At 46.9% G+C, this 20,178-nt stretch overlaps 3 protein-coding genes across 12 annotated transcripts in view; 2 read left to right on the forward strand and 1 right to left on the reverse strand.

Moving 5' to 3' along the window:
* Nucleotides 1-20,178, reverse strand: part of LOC102936186 (butyrophilin-like protein 2) — a 1,677,894-nt gene that overhangs the window by 745,254 nt on the left and 912,462 nt on the right.
* Nucleotides 1-20,178, forward strand: part of LOC114020220 (butyrophilin subfamily 1 member A1) — a 1,361,724-nt gene that overhangs the window by 521,009 nt on the left and 820,537 nt on the right.
* LOC119567701 (zinc finger protein 883) overlaps nucleotides 1-20,178 on the forward strand; it is a 65,083-nt gene that overhangs the window by 14,563 nt on the left and 30,342 nt on the right. For 2 of the 10 annotated variants that reach the window (XR_006285689.1, XR_006285688.1), the window contains exons 2-6: nucleotides 8,022-8,204; nucleotides 8,689-8,815; nucleotides 9,417-9,530; nucleotides 9,858-13,430; nucleotides 16,383-17,441. Coding sequence is in view for 1 of the 10 variants with exons in the window: in XM_043527989.1 (XP_043383924.1) it covers nucleotides 2,603-2,612; nucleotides 8,022-8,173; nucleotides 8,686-8,815; nucleotides 9,417-9,530; nucleotides 9,858-11,169; nucleotides 11,338-12,733 (3,114 nt within the window). In the remaining 9 variants the exon portion in view is untranslated. Of the gene's footprint in view, nucleotides 1-2,154; nucleotides 2,613-5,840; nucleotides 8,205-8,685; nucleotides 8,816-9,416; nucleotides 9,531-9,857; nucleotides 13,503-16,382 lie in introns of those variants that run through there. The other 8 variants (XR_006285695.1, XR_006285694.1, XR_006285692.1 and 5 more) reach the window with 6 other exon arrangements.

The raw sequence follows: 20,178 nt of genomic DNA on the forward strand, positions 1-20,178 counted from the left end.
CTGGAATTCATATTTTTAATAGCAAATAATCATGGGAAATATTAATAGAGGCTAGTAGCTTCAGCAATCACATCTGACGGTGACACTGTAACATTTCCTGTTTCTATTGCAATATTGACAGGTTTCAGAGTAGCAGCCGTGTTAGTCTGTATTCACAAAAAGAACAGGAGGATTTGTGGCACCTTAGAGACTAACCAATTTATTTGAGCATAAGCTTTCCTGAGCTACAGCTCACTTCATCGGATGCATGCAGTGGAAAATACAATGGGGAGATTTATATACACAGAGAACATGAAAGAATGGGTGTTACCATACACATGTAACGAGAGTGATCACTTAAGGTGAGCTATTACCAGCAGGAGAGTGAGTGGGTGGGTGGGGGGGGGAAGAAACCTTTTGTAGTGATAATCAAGGTGGGCCATTTCCAGCAGTTGACAAGAATGTCTGAGGAACAGTGGGGGGGGGACGGAATAAACAAGGGGAAATAGTTTTACTTTGTGTAATGACCCATCCACTCCCAGTCTTTATTCAAACCTAAGTTAATTGTATCCAGTTTGCAAATTAATTCCAATTCAGCAGTCTCTCCTTTGGAGTCTGTTTCTGAAGTTTTTTTGTTGAAGAATTGCAACTTTTAGGTCTGTAATCGAGTGACCAAAGAGATTGAAGTGTTCTCCAACTGGTTTTTGAATGTTATATTCTTGACGTCTCATTTGTGTCCATTTATTCTTTTATGTAGAGACTGTCCAGTTTGACCAATGTACATGGCAGAGGGGCATTGCTGGCACATGATGGCATATATCACATTGGTAGATGTGCAGGTGAACGAGCCTCTGATAGTGTGGCTGATGTAATTAGGCCCTATGATGGTGTCCCCTGAATAGATATGTGGACACAGTTGGCAACAGGCTTTGTGGCAAGGATAGGTTCTGTCGTCATCATGAATAGGTTGGAATATGAACAAGAGGCTGCTAGGCAGCTCTCCAACACGACTTCCTACAAGCCATTACCCTCTGATCCCACTGAGGGTTACCAAAAGAAACTACACCATTTGCTCAAGAAACTCCCTGAAAAAGCACAAGAACAAATCCGCACAGACACACCCCTGGAACCCCGACCTGGGGTATTCTATCTGCTACCCAAGATCCATAAACCTGGAAATCCCATCATCTCAGGCATTGGCACCCTGACAGCAGGATTGTCTGGCTAGGGAGACTCCCTCCTCAGTCCCTACGCTACCAGCAGTCCCAGCTATCTTCGAGACACCACTGACTTCCTGAGGAAACTACAATCCATCGGTGATCTTTCTGAAAACACCATCCTGGTCACTATGGATGTAGAAGCCCTCTACACCAACATTCCACACAAAGATGGACTACAAGCCGTCAAGAACACTATCCCTGATAATGTCACGGCAAACCTGGTGGCTGAACTTTGTGACTTTGTCCTTACCCATAACTATTTTACATTTGGGGACAATGTATACCTTCAGATCAGCGGCACTGCTATGGGTACCCGCATGGCCCCACAGTATGCCAACATTTTTATGGCTGATTTAGAACAACGCTTCCTCAGCTCTCGTCCCCTAACACCCCTACTCTACTTGCGCTATATTGATGACATCTTCATCATCTGGACCCATGGAAAAGAAGCCCTTGAGGAATTCCACCATGATTTCAACAATTTCCGTCCCACCATCAACCTCAGCCTGGTCCAGTCCACACAAGAGATCCACTTCCTGGACACTACAGTGCTAATAAACGATGGTCACATCAACACCACCCTATACCGGAAACCTACTGACCGCTATTCCTACCTACATGCCTCCAGCTTTCATTCAGACCACACCACACGATCCATTGTCTACAGCCAAGCTCTACGATACAACCGCATTTGCTCCAACCCCTCAGACAGAGACAAACACCTACAAGATCTCTATCAAGCGTTCTTACAACTACAATACCCACCTGCTGAAGTGAAGAAACAGATTGACAGAGCCAGAAGAGTACCCAGAAGTCACCTACTACAGGACAGGCCCAACAAAGAAATAACAGAACGCCACTAGCCATCACCTACAGCCCCCAACTAAAACCTCTCCAACGCATCATCAAGGATCTACAACCTATCCTGAAGGATGACCCACCACTCTCACAGATCTTGGGAGACAGGCCAGTCCTTGTTTACAGACAGCCCCCCAACCTGAAGCAAATACTCACCAGCAACCACACACCACACAACAGAACCATTAACCCTGGAACCTATCCTTGCAACAACATAGGGCTCTGGCCACCACTTGCCAAGATACAGAGTGTCAGTCATTCTCTGTGCCCAGGCAGCAAGTCTGCAGTCACCCCTGCCCTCTAGGGGTCTTCACAGTGATCACACACCTGTGTCCCACCACCTTGATGCTTGAGTAGTACATTGGGGAAATTGAGGCGCACACACACACAGTATTCCAAGAAAACATTAAGAACACCCCCACTTCATCACACCCTGGGATATCAGTTGGCTGCTCGGCACAAGAGCATGCTCGTGGCTGGTGTGTGGGAAGGGTTTTCTGAGAAGTGTTTTGAAAGGAAGGAGACCCTGATGTTCTTCACATCCGATGAACCCAGGTGCTTCAGCTACATGTGGCCTCATTACAGAGACAGGGCTAGATTCACAATGGCACGTAGGCACCCAAACCCCAGGCTAAGCACATAAATCTGGGATTAGGAGCCTAAATCCCAGTTTAGGCTCCACTGAGAAATACAAAACTCCTGACGAACCCCCTAGATGCCAAAGCTCACTCAGAAGCAGCTATATTATCAGAGTAAAAGTTGCTTAGTTTCTGCCTCTGAGCATGCGCCCTGCTGCCTTCTCCAGGGTATCTGGACCTAGATATCAGTAATGGCTACCACTAGGAAATTGTGCTGGCAGCCGTTTGTGCTGTAACTGTAGCGGGGAGCCCTGGAGGTTGGGTGGATGTGAGAGGTTTTGCCTACAGCACAGTGATATGTTAATGGGGCTTGACAGATAACCCCAGTGGCCTAGCAGGGACAGCTCCATGAGCAGAGCCCTGGCTGGGGCAGAAATAAAGGGGTTTTGTCTAGAGCCCAGTGAGAGGTTAATCTGGCCCTGCGAATCACCATAGGAAACTTGGTGGCAAAGCACTGACAAGTGACACCTCCATGATCTGAGTTAGGGGAGCAGATCTTGTAGACCAGACCCAGGGCTAGTAGCCAGCGAGCCTGGTGTGTAGACAAGAGACCGTCTCTGCCAAACTGCTGCCTGATCCAATCTCTTACCAGAGCGAATCACGCACAGAATCACTGTCACCGTGAAATGTGTCTCCTGATGTTTTGGGCAGCCTTTCTAGGACCAGGACCCCCTCACCTCAGAATCCCTGTTGGTATTGGGGACTCTGAACAATCGTGGGTTTCCATAGAAATGCCCCTTCTCCCCTGTCCCCAGGATCCGGATGTCTCCTTTCGTTGTCCCATTGACTCTATGACATTTATGGATGATGCCCCCATAGTGCTGTGGCCAGAGGACGTGGAGGCTCTGAGGGGCAGGGTGTGGGGCACGGAGGTTTCAGTGGAATGAGTTTATTGGTAGGGCCCAGAAGGATCTGGAGTGGTGTATCTTAGAGGTGAGTTCTTCTTCTTCCAGGTCTTTTCTTCTTCTGATTCTGATTCTTTCTGCTGGTCTTCTCCTTGGACCACAGTTTATATAGTGAAACTTGAGGCCTGCTTTACTATACCATAACCAATCATTTTACTAAAATTTTACTAACCAATCCTAACATATTGTAACAAAATTCTCTCACCAATCTTACCCCACCACCTTAATTAATTTACACCTACCAAAATTAATTATGTAACAGACAGAAACAATCAAAGAACCAGACAGAGACCAGACAGATAAACATAGAGAAGTGGGGACCATAAAGACAAAACAATAAAGAAATGAGGATTTCACAATCACAACTATTGATGAGTGGTCTCTTGCTAGACAGGATGCCATCAAACTAAGTTTTCTTTAACCATCTTAAGATCTGTTTCTTTATCTGGTGATAGTGGGTGCCATTAGGACAGGGTCTCTTTTTTAACATCCTGATATTACATCCTTTTAATGTAATTTAGATCGAATGTGAGGAGTGACTTCCTCCTTCTTAGCTCATGGCTGCTGCTCTCCTAATATGGCTGCAGACGAAGGCCTTAGGCCTCACAATATGGCAACAGGAAAAGGCCTTATCATTACAGGAGCAATCAGTGGAGTCTCTCATTCATGGCAGCAGGAAGGAAATCACACTCGTTGCAGTCACTGGTCACTGCTATGCAGAATCCCCATTCCTTGCAAAATCCTGGAGCCCTGGCTGCAGACAGGAGAGGTGTATAGTGTAAGACAGTAACATTCCTGCTGTGCCCCCGGAGCCTCTCCCAGGGCAGAGCCCCCAGCCTGGCCAGGACTCCCCTTCCAGGGCCCCAGCCCCTGCTTCCAGGGATGGTGCCTCTTGGAGGGAAGGTAAGAGAGACACTCCCATTCCCCCCCACCCCTGGAAGTGGTGCCCCTCGGTCACCCCTGGGCTGCAGAGGGAGGAGGCTAAAGAGGGTTCAGGGGATGTGTGGGCAGGTGGGGGAACAGGGATGCTTTAGGTGGCAGGAGGCAGGTGATGGAGATTCAGGCAGCAGGATGGGGACAGGGATTTTGGGGCGATGCAGGGGAGTCAGGCTGCAGGTAGGAATTATGGGGCTGAGGGAACCGAGGTTGGAATGGAAGGAAAATGTGGTGGGGGGGTCACTGCGAGGGAAAGGTGGATGTGGGGAGGGGAGGCCGGAGGGAGAATGTGAGAGCAAGAGGAGGCTGGCTGGGGAAGGGAGAGCCAGGGGGCAGGGAAAAGGGAAAGGGATGGTAAGAGATGCAAGCAATGGCAGCCCCCCTGCCCCATGGGGAACAGCCAGTGGGGAACATTTTTCCTGGAACTGGTCCAAGAAGCATTGTGGGTGAGCAGGGGACTAACCCCTCAGGGCTCAGAAGCTACAAGGCAAATATCCACAGGCAACGGCTGCCCCTCCCAGGCACCCACCCCCTGCTCTTATTATTTGATTTTAAAATAAAAAAGACACACTCATGATTTTGGGGTCTATCTCCTGAGTGTTTTGGGCTGCCCAGGGCCCTGGTCTGATTTACGTGCAGGATTCAGATCTCAGCCACGCTGGTGACAGACCAGAGTCACTGCTAACTATGGCAGTGGGTGAATGTGGATGGGCCAATGAGATCAGTCTCTCCCTGCTGTTACCAGATTTGCCCATTACTATGGGGTACATTCATTTATTAGGGTTACTCTTCCGGGGGCGGAGGGTTCTGTACTTCTATCAAGTGCTTGTGTCACTTGTGTTCTCATATGGAGCTCTACTTCTCCCTTCTGCAAGTCCCCTCCCAGTGGAGCTGTCCTGCAGGACCTAGGTTCCCCAGGGCTGGGTTCTTCCAGCCCACAATCAGATGAAGACACACACACACACTAGCAGAGCAAGTCTGAGAGGACCGGGTTAATCAGCACTCCCAAGCTGACCCCTTATATGCCCCTGGACTCAGCAGGCTGGGTCGAGCAGCGTTTCCAAGCTGCCACCCTCCTATGCCCCAGGTTCAGCACGTCCCTATCCCCACTTCCACTTTACAGTTGTTCTGGTAGTAACCCACTTGATGAGAAAACCCCACCGGATTTTTGGGTGCTGCAGGGATCTTTAGTTTAGGTATGAGGAGGAGCATTGCTGCAGAGCAAATGAGGAAGCCAAAAACACCGACGGGGTTGGGGCGGGGGGAGAGGGAAGCAACCAGCTTAGTCATGAAAGTTATTTGTTGCCAGGTAATAACCATAGAGGAGCCAAACAAAAAAAACAGTTATAATATTCAGTATAACTTAAATTTGATTATAAAAGCAGGTTTAGAAAACTATAACTGATCACATGAGTCAGGGTCAGAGAGCTATACCTAGAGAGAGAGAGAGAGACAGGTTCTCACCACTCCATGACGCTTGAATCGATCGGGGTTCCTAGGTGGTGGTGGCAGCTGAGGATCCGGAGTGCTGGAGACAGGCAGAGCCCCCAGCATGATCAGTCAGAAGATGGAGTTCCAATGGAACTCAAACAGATTTTGGATCCAGGCATCAGAAAACTTACTTGAGTGTGGGCAGGGGGTTTTGTAGGGAAACAAGAATGGTTCAAGGGAGAACACTAGATTTGTTTATGTGTAAACTGATGGCTCAAGGGAATATACCAAAGTTGTAGTGTTCAAGCTAGACAATAGTTACTGATCATTCCTGGCTATGGGTGGTGTTCCTTCAAGGGAGCTCACAATGCAATTAGGCAGCTTCAGTATTTTGGATACCAATAAAGGATTTATTAAAGCTAATGTTAAAAAAAAAAATTACATAATACACAGGTTAAGAAAAGAGTCTGTGTACATCTGAGTATAGTGCTTAGATTATCCACTAACACGAAGTTTGTTTTAAAAGTCAAAGATACATGAAGTACATAGTCAGCAATAACTCAAATTTAGGGGAATAAATTTAACAATACGGTTTAGATATTAGAATCCGAATACTTGGATACATCACTCATTAAAAGTTATACAGAGAGTTGTTTGTCGAAAGCAAATATATCATTGAGTGTAAATTATCTCTTGGTAATTGAGAATTTGCAGGCGTAGGTTCATTAACATCTGGAGCAGAGATTCCCCCATCATGCAGTGCTTCCCTGCTTTTCTGGTCCCAGAGTTCAATGCGGTTCTTGCCTTGGAATCTCTGTTCTCCATTCTGTATGCTAATGGAGGTGCTTCCTTGTCCCATCTTCTATGAAAATGAGGCTAGGGGAGTTGCCTTAATCCTGTCACCCTTGTCCGGAGGGGTTTAGGTGTGTCTCCCACCGCCTTTTCATTGCTTTCCGTAAGTCTTTCTTCTGATTGGTTTTGGTTCAAGCAGAGGCGGGGGGGGCGGGTCCTTGAAGAGTCAGACAGGCCGGATACTGTGCCCTGGTTCCCCAAGAACACAGAACTGATAGGTAACACTGCCTGCCCTGGGGCTGGGGGCAGAGTCCAAGGCGGCTCGTTAATTGGGTGTTGTCACCAGAGGGCTCTGGTTATTGCTAAGGGAGAGGAGTAGGCGGGTGTGTGTCTCTCTCTGCTCAGGATATTAGAGCTCTGGAGTTGAGCTCCCTAGGTCTGAAGTTGCTGCCTCCTGTATTTTGACCTGGGAGCCCAAACCTAGAAGCTGCTTCTTATCCAGCAGAGGAGAGACCTTTGTTAAATCCCCCTCTGTGCCCAGCCCAGTTGGGAACTTGCTGTGGTGGCTGGAACCAGCCCATGGGGCAGCCCCGGGCTCTGCCGACACGAGCTCCTAAGCCGGAGCCTACAGGTGATGGGGGGGGACCTGGGGGAAAGGGCTGGAGCCGGGCAGGAAAGTGACTCTGCTCAAAGGGCCCCTTTCAGGGACCTGCTGGTGAGTTTGACCTACATGGGGAGGGTGCTCCCTGTGTGTCTGTGAGTCCCAGAGCTGCTGCCCTCATGGATACACCCAGGTTCAAACCTCTGTTAGCAGTGGCTGATCTGCCTAATGAGACCAAAGCCCACAACAATGGAGCAGTCACCATTTCTCCTAAGGCGAGGGACAATGATAAAAAAGGAGAGAGGAGAGACTGGAAGGGGCACCAGGAAAAACAAATGGAGAGGGAGGTTCCCAGCTCCCAGACCTGCCCGGATCCGTTCCCTGCATCTCCTGGGAACAAGGGGAGGAGCTGAGAGAGAGAAAACCAGTTGCTGACTCTGCTGAACACGGCACTACTTGGGAGGGAAAGGGGAGAGTTAGAGGGGGTGACACGACAATGTCAGGGGGAATCCCCCAAAGTGGCTCCTTTGATTCTGCTCTTTTTCCGGCATTCAGCTCAGAGATGCTGTTACGGGGAGAGTTTAAAAGTGCCCCAGTGGGTTTAGTTCTTCTGGGAGGGGCCTGGCCTGGATGGTAATGAACTAATTGTATTTCTTCCCAGCATGGCAGAGTCCAGAGCATCTGTCTGCAGGGAGAGAGCCTGGGGGGAATCAGGGTGTGACATGGACTCAAGCCCCTTCTGAAACCTTCCCAATAGCCCCTCTGGCCCCGACAGATTTCACTCGAGATCATCCCGTCTTCCAGGAGACAGGGCAGGGAAATGGCTGTGATGGAGCCAGCTCAGGTAGGGGATTTTCAGGGAGCTGCTGGGCAAGGGGAGGGAGAGGCAGGGAGGAGACAGGGTGTGATAAACCTGCTGATTTTCTGAGTAGGAGGGAGCATACCACCGTTTTCCAGACTCCCAGTGCTGGAGCCTGACCCCACTGGCCAGAGGCTGCTGTGAAATATGAAGGGAAGCTGTCTGGATTCTTATCCCTGTCCCTGACTCAGAGCTCTGCTTCCCATATCAGCCTATGGCTGGCAGGTGTGTGGTAACTGGTAAATGAGAAGACCCTGCCCTGCTCCATCTGCTGGGGGGGTCAAGGAGCTCTCACCTCCCCACCCCATGAAGACTCCTGGCACTCTGAGCAGGATGGGGATGGGATTCTGCTACTCTGGCCCTCCCAGAGCTTCCGAGATATTTTTTTTTTCTTTCTTCCTTTCCCATGTGACTAGTGGGATTGTGGCTGGGGCAACAGGTGCTGAGTGCGGGTCTCTTGTTGTTTCAGATGCCGGTGACCTTCGAGGAGGTGGCTGTGTATTTCACCCAGGGGCAGGGAGCTCTGCTGGACCCCAATCAGAGAGCTCTCTACAGGGACGTCATGCGGGAAAATTATGAGATGGTGACCTCGCTGGGTAAGGGATTCCTGTCTGCTCAGTTATTACAAGTCATGGTGTCTTCATTTCTGACTCTGGTCAGGTTCTTCCCTGGTCAGTAGATTGAAGGAGAATGGGTTCCATAATGTGCAGCTGCCATGTGAGAGAAACTTTCAATGGGACACGGGTGTCAAAACCTAATGGACATGCTAAACCATGCCCTCCCCTCCTGCATTCAATGGGGCAGAAGTCGTTCATTGTCCTGTCTGTATTGTTTCTTATTGACACATAAAATCCCTCTCCCTTTCCCTTCTTGAGAATAGCTCCAACCCTGGAGAAGACTCTGGGCTCTGCAGATTTAGAAATAGGAAATGGTATATCTCCAGAGCTGTGTGCGCGTCAGCAAGGCCCCACAGCACACAGATCCTGGGAACTCCTTGTGAGGGTGTAACAATTCCCCTCACCTCCCCAGATGTCTGCCTCTCCCAAGAGGGCTCAGTGACCATATTCCCATCCTGTTGGATTCCTTGCTTCCCCAGCAGAGCATGGGGAGAGATACCACTCGTGGAATGCCCTTTGTGACAGACACTCTCTCAATCCTCCATGAGCCCTGATCTGGTCTGATTTCCCCCCTGCGCAGGATTTCCCATTCCCAAACCTGAGCTGATCTCCCACCTGGAACGAGGGGAAGAGCTGTGGGTGCCTGATCTCCAGCCCTCCGAGGAAAGAGAGATCCCGAGAGGCCCCCACACAGGTGAGGACTGACACAGAAACCATCTGGGGAATGAAGGAAAACATTGAGAATCCCAAAAATATGGTGTGAGTAAGAGCCCTTAGTTCTTCCTCATCTCAGCCAGGGCAGGGCTGTAGTCAGCAGATATCGCTCATGGCTCTCCACCCGTCCTGTTCGCTGCAGGAGTCGCCTTCCCAGCGTTCCTTCCCTGTGAATGTTTAGGTGGGATGTGGAGGCAAAATCCAGTTGCTCAGTGTTTACAGTGTTAGCGTGTTGGGTTTTCCCTTGGTGCTATTCCTCTTTCTCCCCAGCACAATGACTTCTGTCTGGATTGTCTCTTTCTCCCAGCAGGTGATGAGAGAGTGAATGAGAAGGAGGAGGGGAATCATCATGAGGAAGTTCCTGGGGAAGTGGAATCACAGGGGACCTTTATGGGAAGAGCAGAAGGGAGTTTATCCCAGTGCTTGAAAGAGGGAGAAGCCTGGGGAAATTGGCACAGGTCAGAGAGGCAGCTGGAAAACCACCCAAGGAAGAAAGTGGATGAATCTATTAAATGTGGGGGAGTATACAAGGATACCACAGCCCAGCAGACAAATCCGAAGGAAGAGAAACCCTATCAGTGCCTCGAATGTGGGAAAGGATTCATTCTGAGATCACACCATGTGACACAACAGACAATCCATACTGGAGAGAAACCCCTTCAATGCTTGGACCGTGGGGAAAGCTTCAATAAACTCTCACTTCTTAATAACCATGGGAGGAGCCACAGGGGAGAGAAACCCTATCAATGCCTTGAGTGCGGAAACTGTTTAAATTGGAAGTCAGCGTTAATTACACATCAGATAAGCCCAACACGAGAGAGACCCCATAAGTGCTTAGACTGTGGAAAATGTTTCATATGGAGGTCACACCTTGTTAAACATCAGGCATTCCACATAGGAGAGAGACACCACAAGTGCTTGGACTGTGGGAAAAGTTTCATACAGAGGTCAGACCTTATTAAACATCAGGCAATCCACACAGGAGAGAGACCCCATAAGTGTTTGGACTGTGGGAAAAGTTTCAGGAACAGATCAGCCCTTTCTAAACATGAAGCAATCCACACAGGAGAGAGACCCCATAAGTGCTTGGATTGTGGGAAAAGTTTCATACAGAGGTCAGACCTTATTAAACATCAGGTAATCCACACAGGAGAGAGACCCCATAAGTGCTTAAACTGTGGGAAAAATTTCATGAGGAGGTCAGACCTTCTTAAACATCAGGCAATCCACACAGGAGAGAGACCCCATAAGTGCTTGGACTGCGGAAAAAGTTTCCTGTGGAGGTCAGACCTTGTTAAACATCAGGCAATCCACACTGGAGAGAGACCCCATAAGTGCTTGGACTGTGGGAAAAGTTTCATACGGAGGTCAGACCTTGTTAAACATCAGGCAATTCACACAGGAGAGAGACCCCACAAATGCTTGGACTGTGGGAAAAGTTTCATACAGAGGTCAGACCTTGTTAATCATCAGGCAATCCACACAGGAGAGAGACCCCATAAATGCTTGGACTGTGGGAAAAGTTTCAGAAACAGATCAGCCCTTTTTAAACATCAGGCAATCCATACAGGACGGAGACCCCATAAGTGCTTGGACTGTGGAAAAAGTTTCATACAGAGGTCAGACCTTGTTAAACATCAGGCAATCCATGCAGGACAGAGATCCCACAAGTGCTTGGACTGTGGGAAAAGTTTCATACAGAGGTCAGACCTTGTTAAACATCAGCTAATCCACACAGGAGAGAGACCACATAAGTGCTTGGACTGTGGGAAAAATTTCATACGGAGGTCAGACCTTGTTAAACATCAGGCAATCCACACAGGAGAGAGACCCCACAAGTGTTTGGACTGTGGGAAAAGTTTCATTCAGAGGTCAAACCTTGTTAAACATCAAGCAATCCACTCAGGAGAGAGACCCCACAAGTGCTTGGACTGTGGGAAAAGTTTCACACAGAGATCACACCTCATTAAACATGGGAGAATCCACACAGCAGAGAGACCCCATAAATGCTTGGACTGTGGGAAAAGTTTCAGAAACAGATCAGCCAGTGTTAAACATCAGGCAATCCACACAGGAGGGAGACCCCATAACTGCTTATGCTGTGGGAAACGTTTCACACAGAGCTCAGACCTCATCAAACATCAGGCAATCCACACAGGAGAGAGACCCCACAAGTGTTTAGTCTGTGGCAAAGGTTTCATATGGAGATCACACCTTGTTAAACATCAGGCATTCCACACAGGAGAGAGACCCCACAAGTGCTTGGACTGTGGGAAAAGTTTTGTACAGAGGTCAGACCTTGTTAAACATCAGGCAATCCACACAGGAGAGAGACCACATAAGTGCTTTGACTGTGGGAAAAGTTTCAGAAACAGATCAGCCCTTTTTAAACATCAGGCAATCCACACAGGAGAGAGACCTCATAAGTGCTTGGACTGTGGGAAAAGTTTCATACAGAGGTCAGACCTTATTAAACATCAGGCAGTTCACACAGGAGAGAGACCCCATAAGTGCCTAGACTGTGGAAAAAATTTCATGAGGAGGTCAGACCTTCTTAAACATCAGGCAATCCACACAGGAGAGAGACCCCATAAGTGCTTGGACTGTGAAAAAAGTTTTCTACGGAGGTCAGACCTTCTTAAACATCAGGCAATCCACACAGGAGAGAGACCCCATAAATGTCTGGACTGTGGGAAAAGTTTCATACGGAGGTCAGACGTTGTTAATCATCAGGCAATCCACACAGGAGAGAGATCCCACAAGTGCTTGGACTGTGGGAAAAGTTTCAGAAACAGATCAGCCCTTTTTAAACATCAGGCAGTCCACACAGCAGGGAGACCCCATAAGTGCTTGAACTGTGGGAAAAGTTTCATACAGAGGTCAGACCTTGTTAAACATCAGGCAATCCACACAGGAGAGAGATCCCACAAATGCCTAGACTGTGGGAAAAGTTTCATACGGAGGTCAGACCTTGTTAAACATCAGGCAATCCACACAGGAGAGAGACCACATAGCTGCTTGGACTGTGGGAAAAGTTTCATACAGAGGTCAAACCTTGTTAAACATAAGGCAATCCATACAGGAGAGAGACCCCACAAGTGCTTGGACTGTGGGAAAAGTTTCACACAGAGATCACACCTCATTAAACATGGGAGAATCCACACAGGATCTAAACTTCTGTGACACAGGGAGAGAAAGGGTTAAGCAACTTGCATGTAATTGACCCAGATTCAACCTTTAGAGATATGTTAGAAAAGTGTGTCCACATTAGATAAGCTTGAGCTTTGAAATGTAAACTTGTGTTGTTAAAGACATGGAAGGAGATGGTAACTGTAGTAGTCTATGTTTACCTTTATCTTGTTAGAGGTTAACAATGGAACCGAACGGTTCCTGTCTAGGGCTGTATTCTGTTAAGTCAGAGATCAAAAGGGAATATTAACATGTAAATGAAACTTGGGTGTAATAATGTCATTGTCTGCATGTCTCTTTAAAGTTGGTGGTTAACTGTCTATGAACTGCTTTATGGATAATTACCTTATGTTAATCCCTGAAATTAATTACTGGTGATGTTTAGGAAATAGAAGCTTACTTCAAAAGCCTAGTGAACAATAGTTCACCCAAGGACTGTGTGCTGACGAGAGGCTGCAAAAATCTGTATAAAAACTCTTGGGACCTGATCTTTTTATCTCAGATCTTCTTAAGCTTTATTTGGGGGAAGTTTGAGTCAGAAGACTGAGATCTCCAGTCCAGCTGGACCTCCCTGATATCGAACATTTGGACATTGGACTAGAACATGATGAAATGATTCTGAAAAGGATTCTATTCAATTCTAAAGCACCATCTCTGCAGTGAAACTGACCTAAGGACTCTATTCATGTCTGTGAGTATAATGATCTTTTAACCAATACTCTCTCTCTTTTCTTCTTTTAATAAATCTTAGTTTTGTTCATAAGAATTGGCTGTAAGCGTATATTTGGGTAAGAACTGAAGTATTCATTAACTTGGTGGGTGATGTGTCTGATCCTTTGGGATTGGTAGAACTTTTTATAAGGTGATCAAGATTTTTAGTAATCCCCATCATGTTGAAGTGGGATGTCTGGGAGGGACCCCAAGGCTGGGTTGCTTCAAGGGAACTGTGCTTTGGCCTCTGTGTAGCCCAGTAAGGTATTGTAGAAGCTATTTTGTCACTGGCTTGGTGAATTGAAATATTGGAATATCCACCAATTTTGAGGATTGTCTGCCCCATTCTTTGCAAAAAGAAAAGGAGGACTTGTGGCTCCTTAGAGACTAACAAATTTATTTGAGCATAAGCTTTCGTGAGCAACAGCTCACTTCATTGGATGCATTCAGTGGAAAATACAGTGGGGAGATTTATATACACACAGAACATGAAACAATGGATGTTACCGTACGCACTGTAACGAGAGTTACATCTACCAATGTGATATATGCCATCATGTGCCAGCAATGCCCCTCTGCCATGTACATTGGTCAAACTGGACAGTCTCTACATAAAAAAATAAATGGACACAAATCAGATGTCAAGAATTGTAACATTCAAACACCAGTCGGAGAACACTTCAATCTCTTTGGTCACTCGATTACAGACCTAAAAGTTGCAATTCTTCATCAGTTAAGATGAGCTATTACCAGCAGGAGAGTGGGGTGGGGGGAGAGAAATCCTTTTGAAGTGATAATCAAGGTGGGCCATTTCCAGCACATTTCCAGGAGTTAAAAAGAACGTCTGAGGAACAGTGGAGGGGGGGAGGAATAAACAAGGGGAAATAGTTTTACTTAGTATAATGACTCAACCACTCCCAGTCTCTATTCAAGCCTAAGTTAATTGTATCCAATTTGCAAATTAATTCCAATTCAGCAGTCTCTCGTTGGAGTCTGTTTTCGAAGTTTTTTTTGTTGAAGGATAGTCACTTCGAGATCAGAAATCAAGTGACTAGAGAGATTGAAGTGTTCTCCGACTGGTTTATGAATGTTACAATTCTTGACATCTGATTTGTGTCCATTTAGTCGTTTACGTAGAGACTGTCCAGTTTGACCAATGTACATGGCAGAGGGGCATTGCTGGTACATGATAGCATATATCACATTGGTAGATGTGCAGGTGAACAAGCCTCTGATAGTGTGGCTGATGTGATTAGGCCCTGTCCCCTGAATAGATATGTGGGCACAGTTTGCAACGGGCTTTGTTGCAAGGATAGGATCCTGGGTTAGTGGTTCTGTTGCGTAGTGTGTGGTTGCTGGTGAGTATTCGCTTCAGGTTGGGGGGCTGTCTGTAGGCAAGGACTGGCCTGTCTCCCAAGATCTGTGAGAGTGATGGGTCGTCCTTCAGGATAGGTTGTAGATCCTTGATGATGCGTTGGAGAGGTTTTAGTTGGGGGCTGAAGGTGACGGCTGTCTGGGGAAGACAATGGGGATTGAATGGTTGGGGCTGGGGGAGCTGGGAAGCAGGGGGAGCTGGGTGCTGGGGCTATCAATTTTTTGGGGCTCATGGGATAAGAGGAGAGGAAGAGCACAGGGGTAGAGAGGTGCTGCCTCTCATCACTCGCCCCCTCTGCCCCCTTCTCCCTGCCCCCTCTGCTTTCAGACAGCACCATTAGCAGAGACTGGTTTCCACAGGGCCTTTTCTTCGAAGCCTGGATTTCCCACCTCTGCTACAGCAGCATCAGCCTCTGCGAGGGAAGCAGCATTTCCTAGTGGATAGCGCACTGGCCTGGGACTCAGGAGTCTACTGGGAATAAATGGGGAGTAATCATATCAGCCTCCGAGCGTCTGTCTAGGGCAGGAAAAGTGGTTGGGATTAGCTCGTGCGTCTCCTTTATTCCTCCACCCCTTTTCTAGTCTAGACTGACCCTGAGCAATTTATTCCAATCCCCCATTAGCAGAGTGATTGTTAGAATCACTAAGTCCCCCCCTTTGGGGTGAGATTGTCTCATTCCCAGACATCCTCACATTCCTCTAGCTTATGCTGAAAAGCATTTAATTATTTTGTGCTGTTTCTCCCTTATACACCAGCATTCAATAGATTCTAAAAGAGCTGGAGCAGGGATTGTAAAATAATGTGGTGTTTTAACTTCTGTGTTGTTTGAGAGGGATTGGATGAGTCTGGGGGATTCCCTCCTGCCCCCATCAACCTCACCTGTCTTCTCTCACAGAGCAGCCTCTGCCCAAGCTGTGGAGAGTTTATCCTTTTCCCTTTCTACCCCTCCACCTTCATCTGTGTCATTTACCACAGTGTCCTTTGCCCACCATGCTTAGGAATAAAGCTTTGATTTCTTTGATCCTAATCGGGCCCCTGAGAACTCGAGAAGAAAATGTCACATTCCTGAAGGGGAAATTCAAATGAACCCCAAAGCACAGTTTGAGCTTCAATCCCTATTGCTAAAGTAGCATCTGGAGTTTTTTCCAGACAAATCCAGATCATTTCTAGATAGGAAGTTTTTGGTTAGGTTCGTCTTTTTTTCCTTTTTTTTTCCCCCCCATTACGATGATGCTAAAACTTTTGTCAATAACACAGTCAAATTATGTGCTGGTGCTGAGTAAAGCAGGTTTAGCCTGTTCAGAAGGAAATAGGTAAATTTATTCTCCAGATTTTGAGTCTTAAGATTCTCTAGGATTTCACTTCATGAATGGGAAAGTGGTTTGTAGCCCGCCCTGGTTTGTGGGGGGGGGTTCTTTTTGGTGAAGCCTGTTCTGCCACGTATTTTGATATTAAATTACTTTGACAGGATGTAACTCAGATTTATTGGGGACTTCAAAAGACAAATGATCACTTGCTAGAATAGTCCTTTCTGATTTTCTTTTCACGTTTCCCTAGCCTTTGTCGTGAGATTTTCTTGTCCTTTGAACAATGAAAATGATCAGCGTCTATCCGCAAAAACACTAAGGTTGAGTGCTGGATACGCACTCCGAGAGTCAGAGACTGAAATGGGGAAGGAAGTGACTGCCTGATCCCCGCAGAGATGTGAGATACAATCAGGATGGGGAGAGAGTGGTTGGGTGGACAGGGCCTTGATGTTATCTGATTAAAATATGACCATGTAGAGCATTGTTGCTACCACTGTGATAAAATTGCAATGAATCTTACACAAAGTGTGCTGTGTAAGGTGTCAATGGAAAGGGCATGATTTGCTGAATATGACTATGCTACTTGTATGTATGTACCATTTTTGTATTTGAAGTTATGACTACTGGCTCTATACCCGTATTACAAAAATGTTTGCTCCTGGGTAACACCCACAAGGTAGTTCACCTGCACATCTTGGAGGAACTATTCAAGTTGAGTGGCCCATCAAAAGAACACTTAACTCACAATGGCAGACGCCAGCCTACGCTGAACGGACTTTATGTAATGGCCTCTACTGTGAGTGACTAAACGAAATCAGGCATGGACATGTGACTTGCCCATGTGACTCCACACACCATCTTGTTCCTGTGGTTTGCCACAGTGAGAACAATGGGGTTCCCTTCACTTGAGAGAAGCTATAAAAGGCCCTGGAAACATCTCTGTTTTGCCTTTTTCCTGCTCAAACCTCTGGACCATGGACTTATACTAATGGGAGCATTCTAACCAAAGGACTGAGGACTTTCCAATGATTTGGAAGCAACCAGAGACTTGATTTAAGCCAGCAGTTTATTCCATCACTGCTACAAGCCTGAACCAAGAACTTTGCATTTATTGTATGTATTTGATTCCTTTAATCAGTTGTAAGCCTCACCTTTCTTTCTTTTTCATAAATAAGCCTCTAGATTTTAGATACTAAAGGATTGGCAACAGCATGATTATTGGGTAAGATCTGAGTTGTATATTGACCTGGGTGTTTGGCTGGTCCTTTGGGATCAGGAGAACCTGCTGTTTAATTAAATTAATTGTAAATAACCACTCATTAAGTTCAGAGTTTTTGGTGGTGATATAAGGGCTTGAATGCCTAAGGAAACTGCTTTTTGGACGTCTTGTTAGCCAGTGTCGTGAAACAGAAGTTTACTTTTGTTGCTGGTTTGATATATGTCATGGGAGAATAATCACCAGTTTTGCGGTGTGTCTGCCCCATTTCTCAGCAGTTTGTCCTGAATTTGGTATTTTCAGTTGTGACCCATGGAGGCACTGTTTCAGGCACAGTTTGCTCTTGTCAGCCAGACAGCTGAGGCTGAGAACTGTGAACTCACTGCACATGTCCCAGAGAGAGAGGAAATGTCCTACGAGTGCTGGGTGAAGTCATCCTTGAACTCTAAAGGGCTACCAATGATGCCCCAAGAGAACTGAAGTGGAGAGAGGTCGGCGTTTCCCCATTACGGAGAGGAGGAGGTCAGGCAAATGCCTCTCTCATGGATTGTTAGCGCTTTTCTACCAGCTTTAACTTGTTCCTCTTTCCCTGGGGCGCGTGTGTAGCTGGAGCACCAATGTGCTGGGCTGGAGCTGAAATGCACCATGCTGAGCTGGGTGTTGGATGGGGTTGGGGGCGGGATTTAGCTTTTATTTCTTGCTTTGAAAAGAACAAAGTAGCATTTAGTTTATCAAACTCCCAATGTCCCTTGTGTTCAATAATGAGGGGGAGGGGAAATGGTCTTTAATGGACTCTGAGGTTGTCTGGCTGTCACCCATTGATGCAGCTGGGGAAAAGGCTGGTATTCTGGGGTGTATTAACGTGTATTAATGTGAGTGTTGTATGTAAGTTTGCAGGAGGTCATTGTCCTGCTCTGCTGGGCACTGGGGAGGCCTCAGCTGGAGTCCTGTGTCCAGTACTGGGCACCACACTTTAGGAAAGAGGAGGACAAATTGGATCGCGTCCTGAGGAGAGCAACAAAAATGGTAAAAGGTTGAGAAAACCCAACCTGTGGCGGAAGGTTAAAAGAAGTGGGTCTATTAGTCTTGAGAAAAGCAGACTGGCCATGGTCTGCAGACCTGCTAAGGGCTGTTATACAGAGACTGGGGATCAGTTGTGCTCCATGGTGCGAGATGAGGAAACTTTCTAACCATGCGGGTATTTAAGCTCTGGAATAGCTTCGAAGGGAGCTTGTGGAATCCCTGGCATTGGAGCGGGGTGGGTTGTTTGGTTTTTTTTAAGCCCCTTGGAGGTGTTATTTTGCCATCCTTGAGCTCCACAGGCTGAAGGTTCCGGCTGTGACGTTTTCTCAGGGTGCCCAGGACTGTGAATCTCCTTGTTACCCCCCTGCCTCAACGCGAGGGGGACGTGCTGCTGCTGAACTGGGTGTCTGTTCCCTGTCACCTCCAGCCTTTTAGCTCCCCACACAAACTCCCCAGGGCTCTGCTAGTCCTTACTTTGCCTTGCAGGTTCACACTAGGCACAACCTTGTCCTTGAGCTCCTCCATCATGTCCTTCTCTAGCGTCCAGCCCCTCTCCACTAGACACTCAAATTTCCAGGTAAGCTGTCCCCAAAGGGACCATACCAGCTTGTTTCAAGATTAGATACAGGCACTAACTGTGAAATATCAGTATCACCAGGCCTTTTAATATAAAGTGTGTTGTCATGTACTGAAACAGTAGAACCATGAAGGCTTTTACAACATGTGTTCTTATGTAACACTCCTAATAGGTTCAAGGGTTTTTCCAGAAAACCCTGCACATTGTACATTTTTATAGTTCTTGGTATCCGCACCACAGTCAGAAAAGGTGACATTAGCATTAACATCAAATTTATTACAAGTGTACATTCACAATCAGTTTTGTTATGCCTTTGGCTCAATACCATTGGGGTTTGGGCATTTTAGGGTTAACCTAAAAAGAAAAGGAGTACTTGTGGCACCTTAGAGACTAACCAATTTATTTGAGCATGAGCTTTCGTGAGCTACAGCTATGAAGTGAGCTGTAGCTCACGAAAGCTCGTGCTCAAATAAATTGGTTAGTCTCTAAGGTGCCACAAGTCCTCCTTTTCTTTTTGCGAATACAGACTAACACGGCTGTTACTCTGAAACCTAGGGTTAACCTGTGGCTTTCATTAGCACATAAACTTTTTCCCTTTCTCCCTGTTCCCAAGGGTCAAAATTTGAACTCTTTTGTGTAAGAGAATCCATTGGCTGGCTGGGTGAATCCTCTGCTAATGGCCATGGGCAAGTCTTTCTCCCCCCAGTCAGTCCAGTAATTTGCATCAACACAGACACTAGCTTGTTTACTAGTTTTCAGATCCCCAAGCATTACCAGTCCCAAGGCTGGACTCTGTCTTAAAGAGATACTATCCATTTTCACTAGCATGTTAGACTCAAGGTTCTTTTGTCCTTCCATTACCAACCTCTGCTTCCACATGGAATCAGATGTCAAGTCCACTACGAGACTACAGGTCGTATTCAAATTGTCTAGAGATGAGAGTTTACCTGCTCTCCTCTGCATCCTTGTGGATTCAGTTATAGGGCTGTTCGGCTCTGAAAAACCAGTAACCCAATCTTTCCTCACTACCTGACTACAGACTGCTTACTTAAAGAATCGACATGGAGACATTCGTGTTCCAACAACATTGTCTCCCCAACAAGCTGGCTAAGCTTATATGGCTGTTTAAACTCCCTAACAATTTTTTTTCATCTGAAATATTTTCAAAGCAAGGCCAGTGGATTCATATACATTTGAAAGACTCTGGGCCTTACAGTGTGGTTCCCCTCC

Source organism: Chelonia mydas, chromosome 14, assembly GCF_015237465.2.
Source record: "Chelonia mydas isolate rCheMyd1 chromosome 14, rCheMyd1.pri.v2, whole genome shotgun sequence".
Lineage (NCBI taxonomy): Eukaryota > Metazoa > Chordata > Testudines > Cheloniidae > Chelonia > Chelonia mydas.